Source organism: Eptesicus fuscus, chromosome 8, assembly GCF_027574615.1.
Source record: "Eptesicus fuscus isolate TK198812 chromosome 8, DD_ASM_mEF_20220401, whole genome shotgun sequence".
Classification (NCBI taxonomy): domain Eukaryota; kingdom Metazoa; phylum Chordata; class Mammalia; order Chiroptera; family Vespertilionidae; genus Eptesicus; species Eptesicus fuscus.
The window spans coordinates 38,856,126-38,879,426 of NC_072480.1; the positions used below are offsets into that span (position 1 = coordinate 38,856,126).

The 23,301-nt window shown below is 38.5% G+C and overlaps 1 protein-coding gene across 2 annotated transcripts in view; it reads right to left on the reverse strand.

Annotated features, from left to right (window-relative positions):
• Positions 1-22,665, reverse strand: part of KLHL1 (kelch like family member 1) — a 368,120-nt gene extending 345,455 nt beyond the window's left edge. For both annotated transcript variants that reach the window (XM_054719843.1, XM_054719842.1), the window contains exon 1: positions 22,166-22,665. In XM_054719843.1, the coding sequence (XP_054575818.1) occupies positions 22,166-22,665 (500 nt within the window). The remainder of the gene's footprint in view (positions 1-22,165) is intronic.
• Positions 22,666-23,301: the final 636 nt, after the last annotated feature.

Sequence of the window (23,301 nt, forward strand, 5' to 3'; positions counted from 1 at the left end):
CCTCAATTCTCTTTAACTTCACTAGTCACTGCATTGTCTCTCTCAAACTCCAAAAGTTGCCACTCAAATATATGGCTTGATCAGCAGATATCTATCTATGCTATAGTAATTCAATTGAGTGAAGACTTTATTTAAATGACCATAGTCCCTCTCTTCTCCATTGCACACTGTAACTTCTGTTTCCAAAATACTTCTTTTTAATGTATAGCTACTCAAAACACATGATGGTCAAAAGCCAATAAAATAATATATTGAAGCCTGGATTATAGAGTTACAAGTTTTGGAATATAATAGCCAATTCATTGTAACAGATGGAATGAGAGATAAATTATCATAATCCTACATGTCTCAAAACGACATAGGATAAAATCAAGGAACCAAAGACTTTTACCTTCAGATAGATAAGGAAATAGGGGGTAAAATCTAGCTATTCATAAGCACTGTAGTTATTTTTAAAAAGAAACAGAAATATCCTATTTTTCATTTTATTTTTCTTGATGTCCTGAAACACCTGCCTCACTGAAAGAAAAATATATTCAGAAAAATGTTTTGACTCAGAAAGTATGTATGGGGGGAGGTGTTACTTAATTTGGTAGAACTTAAAGTAATTTTTATTAACAAATTTAAGTTCATATTTGACATTAGTCTGCTTTTGACAAAGTATTTTATGGCTTTGTTTCTTATGGTATTTTGAAGCAATTATATCATAGGCAAATAGCATTACCATATATGGATTGATCATCCTTGGGGTTAAGGGGGTGTTGTCAAAGACTGGAATATGATGGCTAAGGAAAAAACACCATATGGCATTTAGAACTAAGTTCATACTGTGAACTGGCATATATATTTTATCAGGATTATAGGTATATAAAGTTAATTAATATCCTTGAATATTTAACTAAATAGAAATTTCTCCCATGGCATTATTTGAGGATAACATTCATATCTGATTATGGAATTATATTTTTTACTAAAGCATTACCAGAAACTATGTTTAATTTTACCAATCATGAGAACTAATTTAATTTCAAATTACTGGTCATTCTTTTTAACTTGAGAAAATTAGATTATTTAAAGAAGATATTATGTGGAAATGAATCCTCTTATAGGAGGCAGAGAGGTCATCATAGTGCATCTATGAACTTGTCTGATTCATGTAAAAGAAATATGCAATCCTCTATTTTTTTTTTAAATATAAGAATATATTGACTCAATCTCCGCTGACTGGATTGAATTTGAGAAAATGGGATTGCTTGGAAAGAAGGCAAAAATTCATCCAGTAAAATTATTAGATTCATTTAGATCAAAATAGAAAATTCCCTTTTTTACATGTCAATGCTTTCAGGTAGATTGTGTTTCCAAAGGTTTAGAATTAAGCTGTGAGACATTAAAATAAAGTTCTCCATCTAAAGCAGAAAGAGCCATTTTACTCTGAGTGTACTTTGACTTATTTCAGGGAAAACTAGGAAAATGTCATTTTTACAAGGCAACTTGTGTGACTCCTCCACTGCTCAAGTGAGGCTAGGACATCATTTTTTATGCCTGTCACTCCTTCCTCTCTGCCTTCTTGGCAAACCTATAACTGCCACCCTTTTTCTACATGCCTATCTGTTTTTCCTCTATACCACTCAAAATATACAAAGTAAAGAATTATACCTGTATTTCAACTCACTGAAATGCTGATTTAGCTAAGAAAATTAATGACAACATAAGTGGGAAAAGAGTGAATTTAATAAATCTCCATGGCCATACCCTCTGCCCAGTCCCCAATGTTACTAAAAATAGTTTCTTCCTTATGTCTCGGCATAGACATCTTGCTTTTTAAGTTACTGGTTCAATGGCTCTGATGTGGTATTAATATATGCAGCCTGAAGAGTGATTAAATGCCTAATTACTGCTCTAAAAGTTTTGCTTTAGTAGTTATCTTGATCTACTCAACATAATCAGTAGTATCAGTTACAAGTTCTGAGTGAAATTTGGGAAGGTCCTGAGATTTTGGGATTCTTTCTGAGAAAGCTTCTTGCAATAATTTTAAAATAATAGTTTTGCAGTGATTGGCAGAGTTCTCCAGAGTAAAATTAAAGACATGTAAGACCCAAGAGAAAGAAAGACTTGTTCTACTTACGTTTGCAGGATTACCAGGAAATGACTATATAACTATGGGACTCGGTGCAAAATGAAAGTTCAGGGTCCCTTGTTCAACATTATTAGGAGTTTCAATGGGGAGACAGTAGAGCATTAAAACCAAACATGGGACTCTTCTGAGCTCAAGTCCCTGAGAGAATGGCAGATTGCATGCCCATGAAGTTGGCTCTATCAGGTTATATTAAAGTTATTTATTTATTTTTCGGAGATAGTTTGTGAATTTGTAACTTTCTTTGTATATCATGACACATTCTCTCTTTCTTCTTTTTTGCTGCCAGCAGCAATATTCCTTAAAAAATATCATACTATTTTGTGATTATTTCAAGATAGATTTGAAGGAGATCAATCATAACATGGCTTATTGTAGGTGAAGAATGGGAAAATTATTTTAACCAAAAGTATAATCTAGATTCCACAGGTCCCAGCAGAAGTCAGCAGGTATTTGGAGCTAGTTTAGATCCTGTTCTTAATTCTGTGTAAATTGAGTCTCTGGTTCCAAGGCCAAATATGTTATTGGGAGCAAAAATGGCTGTCCTGTAATTCCTAAATTAGAACCTTAAAGGCATTCTCAATAAGGTGATTCACTTCTAGTGTAATTAGTATCCACTATGGCACATTTGAGAACTTTCCATCCATGTCTTTAGGCAGAAATTCAGAATGACCTTTCAGAACCACACAATTTTGGGAACTGGGTTTCTACTTAACAAGAAAAACCTTCCAAATGTAAGATCCTGAAAAGAATTTGCTGTAATGAGACTTTGCTGTAGTAGGAGTTAAAAACAAAAATAAAAAGCAGATGCAAAATTGAAAGCAGAGGAAAACTTATTTGCTCTGTGTACTGTAACTTGACCTCACATACCAAGTAGGAGAGGGATGTGATTAACAGTAGATTTATCAGTACAGTTTATTTTCAAGGAAGCAAAATAATGACAAGAATCAATTGCCACATTATCTAACCTCAATGAGGACAAAACTGAATTATTAAAGCAAAAATAGGCTAAATAAAAATATTCTAGTTGCAATACTATCTTAATGGCAAGTTGATACTATGAAAGATTCAGTAGTCCCTTGTTATCTGCAGGGTATAGAATCCCAGGGGATGCTTGAATATGCAGATAGTACTGAACCTTATATACACTATGTTTAATTTATATCACACTTAGTAAGATATTAACAACAATAACTATTAATAAAATATTATTATGCAATATTGGTTGCACTGTTACATGGCTTACTAATAAAGTTCTATATAAAATCTCTCTAGCAAATTACACATAACAATATTAAAACCTAGTTACAGCTCTGTCTAATAGGAAAAAGTGACATGTTACAAGCATTTTCAATCTAGTTTCATTAACTCTGGTATTATAGGCCATACTACCGACATTCCTCGTTCAACTGCTATGGTTTTATTTGTTTAAGTCTCCAAGTGCTTTCAGATACTCTGCCATGATTCCTCGATAAATATGCATGTGAGGAGAAGACAGACTTGAAAAACTCATGTAATTCAGGAAGACACAGATTTAAGAGTAGCGGCCAATTTTCCCTTCTAATATACTAGACTCCATAAATTTGACTTGCATGATTTGAATATGCAGTATCTTTTAACTAGAAAATTTCATTTGAAATATACATAGTACTCTTTTAACATTATACTTTATACTATGTATATGTAATATTAAGTAGTTGATATTGCTGCATTGGATGAGATACACATTCTTAATTCTCTTTCAATTATTTTGAAAAAAAAAAAGATTGTTTTGATAATATTTGAAAAGTTGGGGAGAGTGATGTCATCAAGTTGGCAACATAGGCCATTTCCAACTTCAGTCTTGCTCCCAAGAAGACTAACTAGCAGCTACCCATAGACCAGATACCATTGGGAAAATTCTAGAACACAAGGGTGAGGCTAAAGCTCCATCCTGGACCATAAAGACTGAGAAGGACCTTATTAGAAGGGTAAGAGGGGCAGTTTCACTTTAATTGCATCAACTCTCCCCAGGTCAGCACAGTACCTCACCAACAGCGTTCTCCTGGGCCTAGTTTCTCCAGTGGGGAAAGTGAGCCCAAGGTATACATCCAGGCCTCATCTCCCAAAGATAAGGGGGAATCTGTGAGGCTCAACCTCTAGGGATCAGACAGCAACAAAGAAAGGGGTGGAGCTTACAGAAAGCACTGCTCATGTTTTGGCAGACCAAGTCCTCGCTTATAGCAGCACCGAGCAAAGATCACAGACAATGGCTTTGACTATGTATGGAACAGAGAAAGTAGCCCCATTGTCCTGGGAACTCAGCTGGCAGTTCTGCCTAATTTGAGTCTCCAACCTAACAGCCTCTACTGGCTATGAAACTCATTCATTTGACCCACAGGTCAGGGAAGCAACTTCAAAGCTCCACCTAACTGCTAAACACATTTTATAGCCCACCAGGGTAAGAGAGCAAATTTGCCCCTCATGCAACTGGTGAACATAGCCTCCATCCCATCCTACCAGGAAGCCTGGTCAGAAAATGCAAGCAGTCCTTCATATAGACCTGCGTGGGCAGGGGACCAAGCCGGCAGCCTGCCCAACTGCGGAGCACAGTCCCTGGCCCTGAATAACCAGGAAGCCTGCATGTGACCCTGGGCAGCTTGGAACTTGGCTGATGTACAGCTTATAACACCACCCAGCAATGTAGCTTGCCTATGACCCTGCTCAATTGTTGTACATAGACTGTGGCTTTGTCCAAACAAGAACCTTGGCTGGTAACCCCACTAAATCATGGAACATAAACTGCAGCCTCAACCAATCTAGGGGCTCCTTAGTAATCATGCTTGACTATGAAGTAAATTCTCAAGCCCCACCTAACTTCAGGGTACAGCTGAGGCCCTGCCCAATCAGAAAGCTCAGAAAGTAACCTGAATAACAGGGAAAAATAAACAGTGGCCTACTCAATTGTGAAACCAAGCTTGTGGTCCTGCCAAAACCTGAGGCAGAGCCAGTGGCACCCTCTGATTGGGGAGTAGAACCTGAAGACCCACCTGACTAGGAACCATTATGGAGCCCAGCCTGAAGCCCCATGCAATTGCAGATTTAACTAGTAGCATCACCTTGCCACAGAGCCCAGCTAAGTGGCCCTACCCGAGCATAGTCAGCAGCCCCATCTAACCAGAGAGCCCACACAGCAGCCATAATTGAACACAGATCCCAACCATCAGGCCACCCAATTGTGTAGCTCAGCCAGTGACACTACTCCCCACTCCACTCCAATCTCAGACCGTGGGCAGTGGCCCTGCGCAAGATCAGCTGACACATCCAGGACACCAAGCTGATCACCAAGCTGATCTTTCTCTGCTAAAGCAGACCTGTAACGTATGGAAGAGGAGACTAACTCAGATGTGGATGTCAATGCAAGGACACAAACGGCACAAATAGTCAGATGAGCCTGGTTAATAAAATTCCAATAACAGGCCTAAAAAAAAATGGAGATCTATGAGCTGTCTGACAAACAATTCAGAATAATCCTTTTAAAGGAGTTTAGTAAATACAAAAACACATAGACAACTACATAAGATTAAAAAACACAACAACACCCACAATGCATAGAAAAGTGAGTTAAACAAAAAAACTACCAAAAGAGCTGAAACCGGTTTGGCTCAGTGGATAGAGCGTCGGCCTGCGGACTGAAGGGTCCCAGGTTTGATTCCGGTCAAGGGCATGTACCTTGGTTGTGGTCACATCCCCAGTGGGGAGTGTTCAGGAGGCAGCTCATCGATGTTTCTCTCTCATCGATGTTTCTAACTCTCTATCCCTCTCCCTTTCTCTCTATTAAAAATCAATAAAATATATTAAAAAAAAAAAAAACTACCAAAAGAAACAAAAGGATGGAAGACTCCTAAACTCATTTTACGAGGCTAAGTTCGTAACTTAGGGTATTTTATATTCTTATTTATCTACTATGTTACATAGTTTTAATTGATTATCTCTCCTCACATTATTTTCCATGCAGCTTTGATGTAAATAAATGGCCAATAGATGACAATAGAGTTATAGTCAGTATAAGGACATTGAGGTCAACAACAGACTATACAGATGATGATGGTCCCATAGATTATAATGGGGCTCAAAACTTCTTTCATAGCCTTTCATTAGATCTTAGCCTGGTCAATGTACAGGGTGAGACAAAAGTCAGTTTACAGTTGTGAATTCACAAAAAAGGGTTTATTCTTGTATTATTACTTATTAATTATTGTTTTATTTTCCATACAAACTCTAAACCTACTTTTGCTCAGCTCTGTATTACTGAATTGTGCCATCTCAGTTTGTTGATAGTAATGCTATTGCCTAGAAATGCCTGAGGGCACTTACCTGGGCTTCTCAGTGAGCGTCTCACACACCTCTGGCCTTTCTAAACCAGCGTTACTATTGAGTTGACCCTAGTGGTTCTTACTACAATTGCAAGACACTCTTCTACAATAACCATTAGGGAATTTTGAAGGAAAAGGAGTTTATTCATTACAGGTCCTAACGTGTTCAATACATGGTAAGGGAAGAGAAAGAATGAGCCAACATGAGCCTGGGGTTCTGCTTTTATTTGGAGTCCAGGATGTGTGCCTAGAGAGTTTCACAGGCTCACTCTGAATTGGTGAAGTTAAAATACAGGAGTGAAAATTTAAAGGTGGGAAGAGAAAAAAAAAAGCAGCCCAAATGGTCAGTTACTGAACAAAGGAGCCTCCGTGGGGGGAGGCGGGCTGGCTCTTTATCTCCTCCTCTGGCTGGCCCTGTGAGCTAGCCTCAGCTGAAGCTGATGCTTCTCTGAAATGCATGTCTGGTTATAGTGGGTGCCTGGACGATCTAGCTTATTGTGCACGTGCATTATAAGAAGTAAAACCAGCTGCCAGTGCTTACACTACAATTGCTCACCTGTTTGTGGTGATGCTGGTGTAAACAAACGCACTGTGCTTCAGTCGCATAAAAGTTTAGCACATACAATTGCAGTGGGTTTGTGGAAGCGCCCTCTATGATGTTCACACAGGGAAGTCATTTCCTCAGGATGAATGTCTCAGAGCATGCCCCTTGGCTAAGCAGCGCCTGTCTGCGTTGCTCTCTTTTGAATACTTCTTACATGCTTAGACCAAATGTTGACATTGATTACAGGCATTATTTTTGAAGTTAATATTTTATAAAGTAACTTTTTGCAACTTCTAGATTATTAATTTTAAAACATAAATAGCAATAAAGTTCAATGCACACATCATGAATATAGAAAACAATCTTATAATCTTTAGGTAACAAATGTAAAACTGTGGCATTTGATTAGCCATGTTATTCTCTCTGAACCTACAAAGGCATTTACACATATAAACATGCATGTGGAGAATTTTTTTGTTTTTTAATATTTATTATACTGTAATCATATCTCGCATTATTTTTAACACATTTCACACAAATTATGTATTGCTTATGCATTGAACTCTAGTGTTATCTGAGACATTCTATATTTATTCATTCTTTTCTTATGTGTATATTTTTTACATACTTTGATATATATTTACTAGTACATGACATGTTTTATAGATATGTTTTATATAACATATTTTACATGATGAATATAAAATGATTTCTTATCAGTCTTCTATTGATGAACAAGCATTGAGAATGAGTGTTCCTTAACTTCTAGTCCTTTAACTTCTGAAGGATATATATTAATAACTAGTGGCCCGGTGCACAAAATTCATATATGGGGGGTGTCCCTCATCCTGGCCTGCATCCTCTCCAATCTGGGACCCCTCAAAGGATGTCCTACTGCCAGTTTATAGGGATCGGGCCTAAATAGGCAGTCGGACATCCCTCTCGCAATCCGGGACTGCTGGCTCCTAAACGCTCACCTGCCTGCCTGCCAGATTGTCCCTAACCACTCTGCCTGTGGACCTGCTCGCCCCCAACTGCCCCCCGCTGCCAGCCTGCTTGCCCCCAAATACCCCTCCCTGCCCGCATGCTCACCCCAACTGCCCCCCGCTGCCAGCCTGCTTGCCCCCAAATACCCCTCCCTGCCCGCATGCTCACCCCAATTGTCCCCCCTGCTGGCCTGCTGGTTCCCAACTGCATCACCTGCTGGCCTGCTCACCCCAAACTGCCCCACCCGATGTCCTGATCACCCCCAACTGACCCCCACTGACAGCCTGCTTGCCCTCAACTGGGCCCCTGCTCGTCTGCTCACCCCCAACAGCCCCCCCCCCCAACCAGCCTGATCACCCACAACTGCCGTCCCATCCTGGCCTGATCACCCACAACTGCCCTCCCCTCTTGGCCTCTAACCGCCTCTAGCTAGAAGAACATCCAGAAGGTCTCCCAGTCTAATTAGCATATTACTCTTTTATTATTATAGGTAGAGTCCTGGTGCATGGGTGGCGGCCGGATGGTTTGCCCTGAAGGGTGTCTTGGATTAGGGTGGGGCTTCCCTTGAGGCATGGGGCAGCCTGGGCTACAGGCCTGGGCAGCCTGCAAACAGCCATCAGCCCCTCACCCAGGCTTGCCACGCCCTCATGGGGTGAGGGTCCCGGCTGGGGGGGGGCATGGCCAGCCTGGGTTAGGGGCTGAGGGCCGTTTTCAGGCTGGCCACACTCCTTCGGGGTGGGGGGTCCCCACTGGGGTGCCTGGCCAGCCTGGTGAGGGCTGTTGGCTGTTTTCAGGCTTGCCACACCCCCCAGTGACCCAGGCTCCCAGCCCCTCCTTTTTTTTACCCAGCCCCTCCTTCAGCAGTGGCCAGGGTGGGCAGGAAGCTTGGCTTCCTCCGCCACCAGGGGCAACCCAAGCCTCCTGCTTGCTCCAGCTCCATGGCCACTGCCATCTTTGTTGGGTTAATTTGCATAATTCACTCCTGATTGGCTGGTGGGCATAGCGGAGGAATGGTCAATTCGCATGTTTCTCCTTTATTAGTGTAGATTTGTACTTCTAAATTTTAAAAACGTATGTGTTTTTATATCAATTGATATTGTCTGATTGCTTCACCTCCCCCACCCTCGAATAAAGCAAAAGATACTTTAATCAACAATAAAATATTCTTAATTATTTTTACCTTGGATATTATCATTATAAAAATTCAAGCCATTTATCTGATTAATAATGACTTGAGTAACATTATATAATTTATATTTAGATATAATTGTTATTGAGAAAGATTAACCTTATCATAAAGCTTCCATAATTTAAATTTTAATAAACTATACCTTTATAATTTCAAGAGGAACATTCTTTTTATTAAATTTTTAAGTGACAGAGTTTCTTTTTCTGAAGAAAACAAATTCCAAAATAATTTCCAGTTTGTTTTTGTATATTCAGTTAGTTTATTTGCACATTTAAAATGTAATAGTTTTTAAAAGAAAGTCATATTTAACTTCATAATATAATTATAGTCAATAAAAATAAGAAGTATACTGAGATGGTGACAATCATTGAATTTTCAGATATGATTTTTTCCTCTGACATCTGGTATATGGATAGCTTGATAATATTACATCAGTTCACTCTGGTTAGCTTACTTCTCAGCTCCTAGACCAACGTAATTCTCCAACCTAGTGTAAAATTGGATACATGTGAGTGAAATATAAAGCTACTCAGACATTTTTTGAAGAATTAATATAGAAATCATTTTTATTCATATATTAAACTCAACAGAGAATATATAGGTATGTGTGTGAATAGTGAAAAACTATTTTGAAGTAGAGCTGACAACACATACTATTAAGTTCCCTGAGGCCCAAGTTTTTTATATTACCTCTTGGTTCCAATAGACTTCCTTTCAAGTAAAATAATGTGTTGAATATTTCAGAAGTCTTACACTCTCTGGGAAAGTTATTTATCATCTCAAATTAATAAGTTTCAAAAGCATATTTAGTTTAAGTATTTTCTGAGCTTTGTAATTATATATAGCTTTTTATAAATTTTATGAAACTCATTGGAGATGTAATTATTTAAGCTGGAAGTGTTTTTCTATTTCTTGGCTTTCCAAGATGCATCTTGTTCCTAGTGTTGGGTAAAAGAGGTCCCTTTACAGATCACGTGAACTTTTTATGTTCTATAGTTACAATCTTATTCAAAGCCAGCTTCATCTATGTGGACCAGGTTCAGAAGGCTTTTTGGTTTCATTCTGTACTGTCTCTGTCTTTTTAATAATTCATAATGTGTAATTATTAACAATTGATTATTGTTTAATTATTAATAATTAATAATATTAATGTTGCATTGGGCCTGTTCATGATGACAGTCCAAAATCCCACCCATTAAAAAAGTCTCTCAAATGTTTGATGAAATATACGCTGGTCAAAATCAACCTCTCTGAGATCACCTGAAAAATAAACCCAAATCTACCGATTTTTCACCATTGGCACATATGGAACTACATTCGATTAATCTCACTCCTACCCATCCCTTATCATCCTTGACCATCATGCAGAAATGCAAGCCTCACTACTCATTCTGATCATCTATAACCTCATTTACATAAAGTCACATACTCTTGCTTTAGCTGATTTTCCTGAGATTCAGTCTGAAACTTGCATAATCCCTTTCAAGTTTTTCATACATCATTTTGCTTCCCTTGCACCATTCTCATTGGATAGGTTATTCAGAGTCCTCACAACCCTGGCACCTGGAGGTAGTGTCTAGAAATGTTTTCCACTGCATTTGGGCACCTATTCTTTGGGCCTTGAATCCTCAAGAAACAAAGCCCTTTCATCTTTGAAGACTCAAGTGAGCTGCTTGCACTAGTTTACCTCATATTGCTGTTTTTATGCCCTCTAATCATTGAAGACATTGAGACCCATCAAATCCAACTATATTACTGGGCATATTCAACTGTCAAAAGTACTATCACAAGTACTTTTATAAATGATTCATCATACAGGGTAGCCCTGCTCCTGATTCCTTCAATTCCACATTTTTATCTCAAGTTACTAACTCATTCTCATCGCCATATATTTGGTACTGTCACTATTCAGGTCTATTCTTCATGTGAAATCTTAAGACCCAACATATTCTCTACTACAACTTCCTAAATTTTAACTTTTATATTCTTTTACCCCTCTGCCACTATTCCACATGGACTTTTTAAAAATTAAAATAATTATATCAACTACTTTCTAAACTCAGATTGTTCAAAACAGAAATCATTTTCTTCCCTTCAGTTTCCTGAATAATCCACTTTATAGAACAACAACAACAAAATATCCATTAATTTGCCCATCGAAATTTTTAGGACTCTTACCTGTCCACCTCTTTTACAGTCAAACATTCAATTAATTGGCAGTTGGGGCATTTTATTTTCCAAATGTTTTCTTTCCTTCTGTCTCTTTTCTTAGTAATAGTTCCTCACTAGGACTGTTGTTTTAGCCTTTTAACATCTTTCTATTTTCAGTTGTACCCTTCTTTTCTCTAGTCCAACTTACATACTTTACAGGAAAAACAAATCTAGTGTCTTAATCTCATCAGCTAGGTTCATTGTTTTCCCACCACCATAAGAAAATCTAGTCTTTAAAACGATCTAAAAGGTCTGGTTGTCAGACTATGTTCTATAGCCCCAGCCAAATTACCTGATATTTTATCCTGGCATACTCATACTAATTTACTTGCTTTTTTTTTTTTTTCTAATTAGAAACTGTATATAGTAATGCTGGTCTTTATCAGGATCCTTTCTTTTTTGTACCTTGAAAAATCCCTTTTAATATGTACATAATTTATATAACACAAGTTAAATTTTGATAATTACTCATTTGTTAAATTTTACTACTATTTTTTTTTTTAATTCTGTGAAGAAAGGGAGTTTTCTATACCTATTTTTATCTCAGGAAGCTGTCATATTGTCTGGAAAAAAGTAACTGATTTAAAATAGTTGTCACTGAGTGAAAGAATGATTTTTACAAGGGGTACATTTGGCTCAGAGTAAACCTTAAGTGTTCAAAATAGAGCTCAATTCGTATCTTAAGTAGAAGAAGTGCAGTCTAATTCATGTCGCTATCCTAAGAGTCAAGCTGATTCAACTACAGGAAAAGATCCACTGTCTTCTTTTGTAGTGGCAAGGCCTGAATGCTTTAGCTATTATGTATGTCTTGCCCTCTCCCATCATCTTCCAATGAGAAAATGAGGTAAAGAGTAATTTGAGCAACAATGGTAACATTTTCCTATACAGGGAGAGTTTACCCAAAAGCTTAGGTTTTCTGATGCTGATTCCAGTTTTCTTTACATTGTTCCATGCAACCTTGGGTGCCAATACATTAAAATAAGGCAAACAATATTAACTTAGAGAAATACATAAGCTAGCAGTATTTTTATTCTAAGACTAGTTATTTTCTATTACTGACATAATGCATATTTTCAGTTTCTGTAATTACGTTTTTCTGGAGTTTACTGATGAATAAGAATTTCGATTTTTACTATACTTAGATGAAAATTTGGTATGAGGCAAATAAAATAATGAGAGACAATATATGAAAAAAGAACAGATACAAGTGAGTCTTCAACTTAGATGTGTCAATTTAGGAAAATAAGAAGTAAATTTACATTCAGAAAAGATTTTAAGGACTGTCCTTTGAGAAACTCTATAATAATACAACTTCACTTATACAATTGAAAGCATATTCTTCTGATAAGAAATCTATTTACAAATCTCAGGCTGTTGTTTAGGGAGAATTATTATATGCAAATATTTTACATCTGTTAGGACAATAAGATAGATAAAGCTGTTTTTCCTGTGGGGGAAATATGTTTAGTGGGGCTTCCAAGTTATTTGGTAAAATGCAAGTGAAAAAAGAGAAGAAGACCGCATAGCTCATTCCTTTCTGTGTCATTAAGGTAAAACTCATGGGTCATATTGCTTCTTCTCTAGTATTGGCAATGGAGATGATTCCCACTATCTCATGGTACAAGTCCCATATACTCACATGATAAGCTTTTGAGCTTTCTTTATAGAAATCCTTACTGTAAAATTATTCAATCTTCTTTTAAATCTTTCTGTGAAACAATTGTCTTCCTTGTTTGTATGTGTGTGTGTGTTTTATCTTTTGAGAAAAGAAAGGCAGCAAAACTCCATGTGAATATTTCACTATCAAGTTCTGCAAGGCGAATGTTATATATCAAACTAAAGAGATGTTTGATTTCAATATGTGATTCAAGACAAGTTAGCATCAAATTTCTATTCAAAGTATTAAATAATCAAAACAATGGACAAGTTCATCTGACTTAGATAAATGTTAAGGAGAAATATACCATGCAGTGAGTTTCTTTTGCTCATCACACCCTTTTTTCATTCAATCACAGTGTTGGAAGACTAGTTTGTTCGTTTTATTTTTTATGGTATATATATATATATGTGTGTATATATATATATATATATATATATATATATATATATATATAGTTTGTTGTTCCATCATATTTTAGTTAAGATGAAAATGCTGATTTATATAAGCAAATATCTAGCCATATCACTAAGGAGAAAAGGTGCAAAATAATATACCAGGGCAAACTATCACAAGTACAAAAAATCGAACTAAAAGATTTCCTATGAAAATCAGTTATTAGAATTGAACTAAGGCCACCTAAAGGAATTTAAATGTTTGGACTTAGATTTAACACAGATTGGTTCCACTCTTTACAATTATTGAAGATTCTAAGATCAATTTAAAAAAGAAAAACAACATTTCTGTGACATGATCTTCATATAAAATGATCTGCCTCATAGGCTTACCATTCAAAACATATTTTTCTTGGGAACTTAACATCGTAGTGCACATTCTCTCTGGTTGAGATAACTTTTGTTAAGCTGTCATAAGCACTCACTTAGATCAAACTGTTTTTAAATCCTGGCCAGAGAAGTCAGCAAAGGTAGCTAGCATCAAATCTATATTGTACAATAGGATATATATATATATATATATATATATATATATATTGCTTATACTTGATTTACAAGATCTTCAAAATCATCTTTAATCTGCTCAAATTATCTGTGCTTGCATCAGATAGTTTCTTTAATGTTTTCAATAGCACAATTTTAAATTCAGAAAGGTAAATTAATATCTGGCTTAAACTAATATGTAAATTCAAGAGTATTTGTTATTACAACTCCCAAAACACACCTAAAGTTATTTTGGATGGAAAGGAAGGAAGGAAGGAAGGAAGGAAGGAAGGAAGGAAGGAAGGAAATATAATCTAATTACTTTGAGATTCCGCTTAAAATTATGCACATTTTCATGTTCGGATACTTGATTTAACTCTAAAATATACTGTAGATCTCAATTTTCTATAAATTCTATAGAACTATTAATCAAAATCAATAAGACAGTGCTTAACATGTAATTGTTAGAAGTGCATCTTCCTCAAATACACAAATTATCTTTGAGGCTTGGAAAAAACAAACCAATGGAAACAAATATCTGATCAATATTATATTCTGTTAACCAAAAGCTGATTTTGATTGAATAGGGAAGATTTCTATAGTACTTTAAAATTATTTTAAAATAGTACCTAAAGGAGGTCAATAATATAGTTTACAAAGTATTCATTGGAAATTTATTAATGAAAACCAGAATATGGTCTTTCAGTTAGCATTGATCTTTTGTGTTCATTATAATTAAGAGTTGTAATTACGTAATCTGGCATTTATATTCACATATTTCTTTCAAATAGCTCTGGAGATTTGGGTACCTGCAAATTCAACCTAGTGGTCTCATTTCTTTTTCCTTTATGATCTTCTTAGTTTGCTTAAAGCAAACATGTTCAGATGGGATGGCACCTGAATATTGTGGGCTTATTTTCAGAATGCCATGTAATATTGATGAATCCATCGTGAAATAGGTAAAAAAAAAAAAAAAAAAAAAAAAGCTTTCAACTATAATCTTTGCTAGTTCTGCCTTAAATAACAATAGGCTGTATAATTCCAAAGTTTAGAATAAATTACCAAAAAGACATAAAGTTGAGTAAATTCAGCCCATGCTGGTTTTTTCCCCCCACTATGAAATTGGGGTTGTTGGGAAACATGAACATTAGTTCATTTTAGTCTTCCATAGAAGCACAGTTTTAGAACAACTTTCCTGAAAAATAGTTCTTTACCATTTTAAAAATTGTTTTCTCTTTTGAAGCAAGGCTGATTCTTTTCGATTTTAAATACCTGTCCCAGAAACCAAGAGGTCACCTGCTCGATTCCAGGTCAGGGCACCTGGCTATAGCTTGATCCCCATTAGGGGGCTATGATGTTTCTCTCTCATTGATATTTCTACCCCTTTCCCTTCCTCTCTCTCTAAAAATCAATAAAACATATTTTAAAAAAATTAAATACCTGGCTCAGGTCCCACCAACTTCCATGAGGTTTGAATGGCATATGCTGTCTTTCTGTGATATTTCTCTTTGTCAAAGGTTCTGACTTTCAGAAGCACATTTTCTATCACAAAGCTAGGCTCCAAAATTAAATTATTTACCTTGTCTAAGTGATTCCCTCATACTTTTGTTTAATTATAAAGTTAAATGCTTCAAATGTATCAAACTTCAGAAATTTAGCTTGTGTTTTCTAATTTGGGCTGAGAAGTCTTCTTTGAGACTTATCAGGCATTAAACATTAAGATCATGTTCATAAGTCTATGTAAACATTCAAACAAGCATAACTTCCACTAAGGGAATAAAAAGAACTGCTTCATAATAACCTTAGTTAGATCCTCTTTTATTATGTTCCACCCATTTGTTGAAGCGGAGGGAAAGAAGAGTTGGCAAAGTGGCCTGAAAAATATGGTGTCTGGGATCAGATAGCAAAGACTGAAAGTCCAGCAGAGGTAGTAAAGGGTAAACTGACTCAAACAGACGGTGACAGAAGGAGATTTGACTGTGTGTGGTGAACAAACAATGCAATCCTATCTAATAATAGACAAATATGCAAATTGACCATACCTCCGACACACCCACAAGCCATGCCCACCATCCAATCAGAGCAAGTATGCAAATTAACCCAAACCAAGATGGCTATAGCCACAGAGAGCAAGGTTTCTTAGGTAACAGAGGAAGCCAAGCTTTCCGCCTGCCCTTGCCAGGCCTAAGCCTCCTCTCAAGCTACAAAGTTTCAATTATAGAAGGTAAACAAATTCAAACAAATGGCGGCATATTGGAGCTTGAGAGAGCAGGCCAGGGTTGCCGCTGGCAACAGGGGAAGCAAAGCTTTCCGCACACCCTGGCTGGGCCCACCCACTTAAGGCTACAAAGTTTCAATTGTAGAAGGAAAATAAATTCCAGATACCAGGGCCTCCGCTTGCGTTGCCAGGGGGCGTGGCCCGCCTGCAAACCACCACAGGCCCCTCACTCAGGCCGCCCCACGCCCCAAGGGAACCCCCACCTGATCCGAGACGCCCTTCAGGGCAAACCAGCTGGCCCCCACCCCTGTACCAGGCCTCTAACCTATCTAATAAAAGAGTAATATGCAGATTGACCATCACTGCAACACACAATATAGCTGCCCCCATGTGGTCAAAGATCCTGCCCCCATGTGGACACAAGATGGCCACCACAAGATGGCCAGCAGGAGAGGGCAGTTGGGAGGCACCCGGAATGCAAGGGAGGGCAGTTGGAGGTGATCAACCCTGCAGGAGAGGGCAGTTAGGGGTAACCAGGCCAGCAGAGGAGGGAAGTTGGGGTCAAACAGGCTGGCAGCAGAGTGGTTAGGGGGTGATCAGGCTGGCAGGCAGCAGTGGTTAGGGGCAATCAGGAAGGCAGGCAGGCAAGCAGTTGGGAGCCAGCAGTCCTGGATTGTGAGAGGGATGTCCGACTGCCCGTTTAGGCCGGATCCCACTGGGATCGGGCCTAAACGGGCAGTCAGACATCCCTCTAGGGGTCCCAGATTGGAGAGGGTAACAGGCTGGGCTGATAGACAACCCCCTCTGTGCACGAATTTCATGCACCAGGCCTCTAGTATACAAATAATATAGAATTGTACACTTCAAACCTACATGATTTTATTAACCAATGTCATCCCAGCAAGTTTATTAAAAAATAAAAGTAAAAGGAATTGCATGCACGCATATAATCCTAACCAATGGACACAGACACCAGGGGGGTGAGGGCATGAGTTGGGGAAGGGACAATGGGGGGATAAGGACACATATGTAATAACTTAATCAATAAAGAATAAAATGAAGATATACATTCAACGAAGTACAAAAGACCTTTTGTAATAAAAGAACAAGTAAATTAAAACAAAAATATTAAAAAATTGAATCACAAAAAGATTCTAGCTGTATTACTTAAAAGTCTGTGACGCTGGGCAAATTAATTGCCTGTTTATATCTCAGTTTTCTCATTTATGTAATCATTGTACCAAAGGGATATATAGTTGTATGAGAATCATAGAGTGGTTCTGAATATTAAATTACACAGTATAAGTATTCAACATGCTACCTGCCAAATAACCAGGTTGTAATCAATGTCACTCATTATGATTATGAAAAATATTTATTCACTCAACAGCATTTATTGAGTAACTACATGTTCTGGGATAGAGATAAAATGATGACCAAAACAAACACCCTATCCACTGGGCAACTATCCTACCTAATAATAGACAAATATGCAAATTGACCGTACCTTCGCTATGCCTGCGATTGGCCAGGAGGTGCGGGGGGGCGGGACTTGGGGTAGCCCGGGTGGCTGATTGGGCCCGCGGGACACTGAGCTCCCGTCACCAGTGGCGGCTCAGCGTCTGCGCCATGGCTGTGCTGCGGCACAGAAGGGGCCTCTGGGGCAACGAGCTCACATCCAGCCGTGGACCATCAAAAGCGGGGGAGCTGGGTGCCTGTCCACTCAGGCACCAGGTCTTTCAGAAGCCTCTGCCGAGCCGGAGGCTTCTGAAAGGCCTGGCGCACCAGCGGACAGGCACCCAGCTCCCCCGTGATCGAAAGTGAAAGCGTGTAGGGGACCCTACATGTGCATGATTCAATCATGCACTGGGCCTCTAGTAGTTAATAACAAACAACAAAAGCAATACAACTATTAATACATTGTTATAAGCTATAATAAGAAATTAAAAAGTAGAGAGCAGTAGCAGTTACTCAAAGAACATAAAACAAGAGGATAGCATATTCCAAAATCTTTTTTAAGATAAAAATTTGCCTGGGAGAATTAATGAATGCTTCTCTGAGAAATGTGCAGATCTTTATGCAAGGCATTTCAATGATGAATAGGAATAAACTCAGGAAAGGGTGTGTTAAGAAAAAAGGAGTCACTATACAAGAAAAGGTAACAAGTTTGTGAGGCCCAGAGGCAGAGAAAATGATAAAGACATGGAGTCTTAAAGGCAGAGGGTGATGGGGAGGTTGGTGATTGAAGGTCTTCTCTAGCAGATAAGGGACAAATCACTCAGGGCCTAGATGCCCAAAGTATGGATTGAGGTCAGAGGACGGTAGAAATGTTTTGTAGATCAAGGGAAGAAGAGCCAGGGATGTGGCAAAATAATTCAGATTTTTTAAATAATTTCCATTGGTTCTAGTAAGGAGAATGGATTACAGGTGGCAAAATTAATGAAGGAATATGATGCAGATGGCAGCTGAGTTGAAAGAGGACACTATCTTAGAATTGATGTAAACAGTGGGGATGGAGAGATGTGGGACAAATATGGGAGCATTTTTCAAGTAAAAGTGACAGTTCTAGGTGAAATACTGAAAATTGTGGGGAAGAGGATTTGGGCAAGTAAGACCCAGATTTCTGGTTTGCACAAACCAATGCAAAGAGAGCCATCCTCCATGACAGAGAAGAAGGACATTGAGCAAGACAGAAGGGAGAATATGAGCTCAATTTTCTACATGTATATGTGCTGTCTCTGTGATATTCACTGCAGAGGTTAAGCAGAGAGGTGGATTTGTCAGATCACAGGTCAGGGGGAAGTCTAGGTTTTGAGTTGCAAATATAGAGTTTAAGGATTGTAACTAAAACCATGGAATGAGATGACTGCCTTCTGTAAGAACTTAGAAAATCAAAAAAGTAAGCAGTCAAACATGATTTCTCTTTTACTCACATCTGTACACACTGAAAGAATATAAATATTTATTTTTGGTTTCTCAGTTTACTACATATAAAATTTTGGACAAAAATATTCATATCAAAATACATATACTGATCTGAATAGCTGGAATTTTATACACTTTCCAACAACTAAGTGTGGACAGTAGAGAAAAATTATTAAAAGCATAGGTCAGGAGCCTATTACTGTAAAAGTTAGAATTCTTAATGATAGCATGGTTGAGGTATTAGACTACTGAGATTTGTTTGTGTATGTCTGGCAGGGTGGAATAAGATAAAGGCTGGGTTTGGGCAGCCAATTAGTTTACCACTGTCTTCCTGCTGCCTTTATATTTCACCTCCACGATAATTTGACCTTTCTAGAATTCTGAGAATATGGCCAGCTTTCCCCTGAGCATCCTTCAGCTGTTGTTTGAACAACAACTTAAATCAACTGAGCTGCTTATACTTGTCTAGAACAATGTTCCTAACTTGTATGAGACCAGATGAATAGAAAGATCAGACTATGCAAGAAGAGAACAGAAAAGAGGCCAACTCTTGCTTTATATATGAACATATTTTTTAGCCTAGCAGTCAGATTTGATAAAACTAATTGCTAAATATCAAGTCACTGACATCACAGTACAATGATATAATAATGACCCCAGTAATCAAAATTATCATGCAGGGTTTATATAGTTTATGTACTCATTCATCATTATAAACATTATCTCGATTTGCTGCATAAGTTATGATAGAAACAAAAGTAAATCAACATTACAGATTATTTTGTTTATTATTTTCCATTCAGTATATAATTTTGGAAATGTTGTCTCTTCTGTGAAATAAACCTTATTTTTACCGCCTGTTAATATAATATTGATTATGACTAATTATCAAGGTTAGTAGTATAAATTCAATCAATCATGATAACAGAGTCAATGTTCTATGAAGGTTTAGGTACATACAATACCCCTGAGAATACAAACCAGTGCTAACTTATTTGTCCAGTGAGAAATTTAAATTAATCTAAAGGATTTAAGCATTAATAAGAATTTAAAAATAAAACATAATTTGATTTTTAATATTTTACATATACAAATTCCCATAGGAGACTTCAGTTCCAATAGTAAATAAGATTTAAGGTGGTGTTAGGCTTATTTTCAGAATACTTTTCACTTACAACTCTTTGTGAATAAAAACACTGATGTATATTAAAAAAAAAAAAAAAAGAGGGACTGGAAGATAATTCTGATGGTGTTTTCCCTAACTGAACTATTAGTCATTGGTTTTATTTTTTATTATAATTTCCTATGTCAATATTCCATTAATATTTTCAAATCCTCCAACTGAAAAGAAAGTCTTTCAGAAATTACTCATGCCATATATGTCTCATTTAGATATAACTATATTTGTTATAAAGCAAATTGTTTTTTAAGTATTTTAAGCTGACTTGAAGACATCACAAAACAAAATAATTCATCTACTGTTTTATTGAACTGAGTCACAATATAGCAATTTCAATAAAATAGCAATTAGTAAATGTTTTGTCTGTCTTTTAAATATATAAGGTGAATCGGTAAATGTTTATGGATTATTACCCCAAACTGGGTAAAACCCAACATATTTTATTTAAAAAAAAAAGAATAGGTCTAAAACTACAGGTGACGAGTGAATGCATAAATCAAATAACTTCATGGTGCTATTGGTACCCAAAATTCTAGCCTTCTTGGTAAAATATCTTATTTGAGTAATAAATAAACTTACATTTGATCTCCTATATGTGGGGAAAAAAAAACACACTTTGACATACTTGAAAAATGCAAATTAAACTATTATCTCACATTTATTTTGTGATTATGTTCAAGGCTGTTAAGATTCAAATTTAAACCTACATAACCCATATAAGTGAAGCAATTCAAGGATTTCTTTATATCTCTAAACTCACATTTGTCAACATAATTAAAGTACACATACATATTTTTTGTTTTATGTATTTATTTGTGACTTAATTCACAAGAAGCTGATTCAATCAGCCAAGTTTAAAAAGTTGCTTCTGTTTCTAATTTGTTAGGTAATTAAGTTTTATTAACATTTTCATTATCATTTCCTGTTTCTCCTATATATTTATCTTCAATAATGTGTTCTGATATCATATAAGACAAATACATATCTTTTGATATCCTTCCTACTTGCCAAACCTAGTAATTATCTATTGCAGAGTAATGAGTCATTCTCCAAAAATGTAAAACTTTGAAGAAGTTTCATGGGTGTGAAGGTTTTCTATAAGTCTTAAAAGTAGAACTCTACCCAAAGAGGTAAAACATTAGAAATAAACAAGAAATAACGTTGACCTGCTTAGTAAGGATACACAACCCCATACTGAGCCAACAAATCAGAAAAGCTGAAAGCCAATGGGCTCAGCAACAGTTCAATTCTAAGACTTTGAACAAGGCAAAAGTAAAGAAGGATGAAAAGAAGTTGGGATGGAGAATAACACTATTTCATGGAGGTGGGGGCGGGGGGCAATGCCACTGTCCAGGAGGCTACCCATTTGTGCACCTCATTCCTCCTGGAATATAGATTCAAGCCACAGGGGTCCCAGGTAACTTGATAAGCCAGTTATCAGGCCAGTATATGAGGTGCATCTGAGTGGTGGTTAAACACGTTTCACCGGACATCAGATAACTGGAAGACTGATATAATTTAATGCCAGTATACTACATCCTCAGAAACATGAGAACCGCTCCACCTAGAGATGTATCAAAGTGAATATACGTTCAATTTGTGGTGACAGCTCTGAGGACTTGCAAAAGGAAAGCAAATGTGTTTAAAGCGATAGAAATAAATGAACAAACTTTTAACGAGATTACAACTTGGGAAATAAAAGCCCTGCTGGCATCTCCTAACCAAAATTTGCAACCTGCAACCTTTCAGACTGACTAATTAGCAAAGCACACAGGGGAGGGGGGGGAATGGGGAGCCGCTTGGAGGTCCCATGGGGACTTACTGTACCTGTGTCCACATCCTTCACCTGTTGCCTGGCTCGAGTTGGCCGGCTCCACTTTGAGCTCCTGCAGGACCAGCCCATTCTCACGCGGCCCAGAAAAGTCCATGCCGGGCACTTCCTCCTCCTCTAGGGACTCAACGTAGAAGAGAGTCCTGGCAGGCGGTGGGGTGCCCTGCCGGGGCGCCCCTTGCTGCAGCCTCGTGGCCACTGGCAGCAGGGTGCCATTCAGTGGGTTGAAGGAAGAGGAGGAAGAGGATGGGGAGGAAGACGAAGTGGAGGAGGAAGAAGAAGGCTTCTTCCAGAAGGTGCTCACGCCTCCCTTCTCTTGGCTTTTGAGCAGGCGGTTCTGGCTGGGTCCCCAGTGCTCGAAACTGCCGCTGCCGTCCTGCTGCAAGCAGCCGCCCCCCGCCGGGCCGCCTGGGGCCGGGGACGGGTGACTGAAGAGTTTCCAGCGGAGTCGCAGGATGTGTTTCACATCAAAGTCTTTGCGTCCGGAGCCCGACATGCTTGATGCAAGGACGGCTCAGGCACCTCGGCTGGCGCGGGAGTGGATGGGCCAGCTGGCGGGGGAAGCCCGTGGAGCCTGGGGTTGCAGGAGGGAGGCTGGGTGTGCTCTCTGCACCCGGAGCAGCAGCCGACGCAGCGAGGCGGGATGCGCGCTCTGCCAGGCGACCACGGGAGCTCGGACAGCAGAGCTGAGCGGCTCAGCTGCGGTCAGGTCCGCAGGACTTGCGCGTGGGGAGCCCAGCGGCCGGAAGCAGAGGCTGGAGAGGGGAGCTGAGGGCTGAGAATTCTCGATCTCCGCTCAGGAGCTCCGTCCTTACAGGGGGAGGGACGACCCTGATGCTGGAGATGCGCGAGAGAGGGAGCTCCGAGCGAGCGCTCCGAAGCTCAGGGAGGTGGAGGGAGCTGGATACACCTCCCTGGATGCGCCCGCGGCACAGCTTCAGTTGGAAAGGTGTGGGGTCTCCAGTCCTTGCAGCTGAGTTCAGCGCCTGGAGAGCGCAAAGAGAGAGAGAGAGTGAAAGAGCCCCAAGTCTCCAAGAAGCGCTCCCCTCACCCAGCCTGCTGCGTGCACCTGCGCCCCTGTCCCTCGCCCCTCTGAGATGCTCTGAGAGCTTGCCTGGTGTTTCTGAGAAAG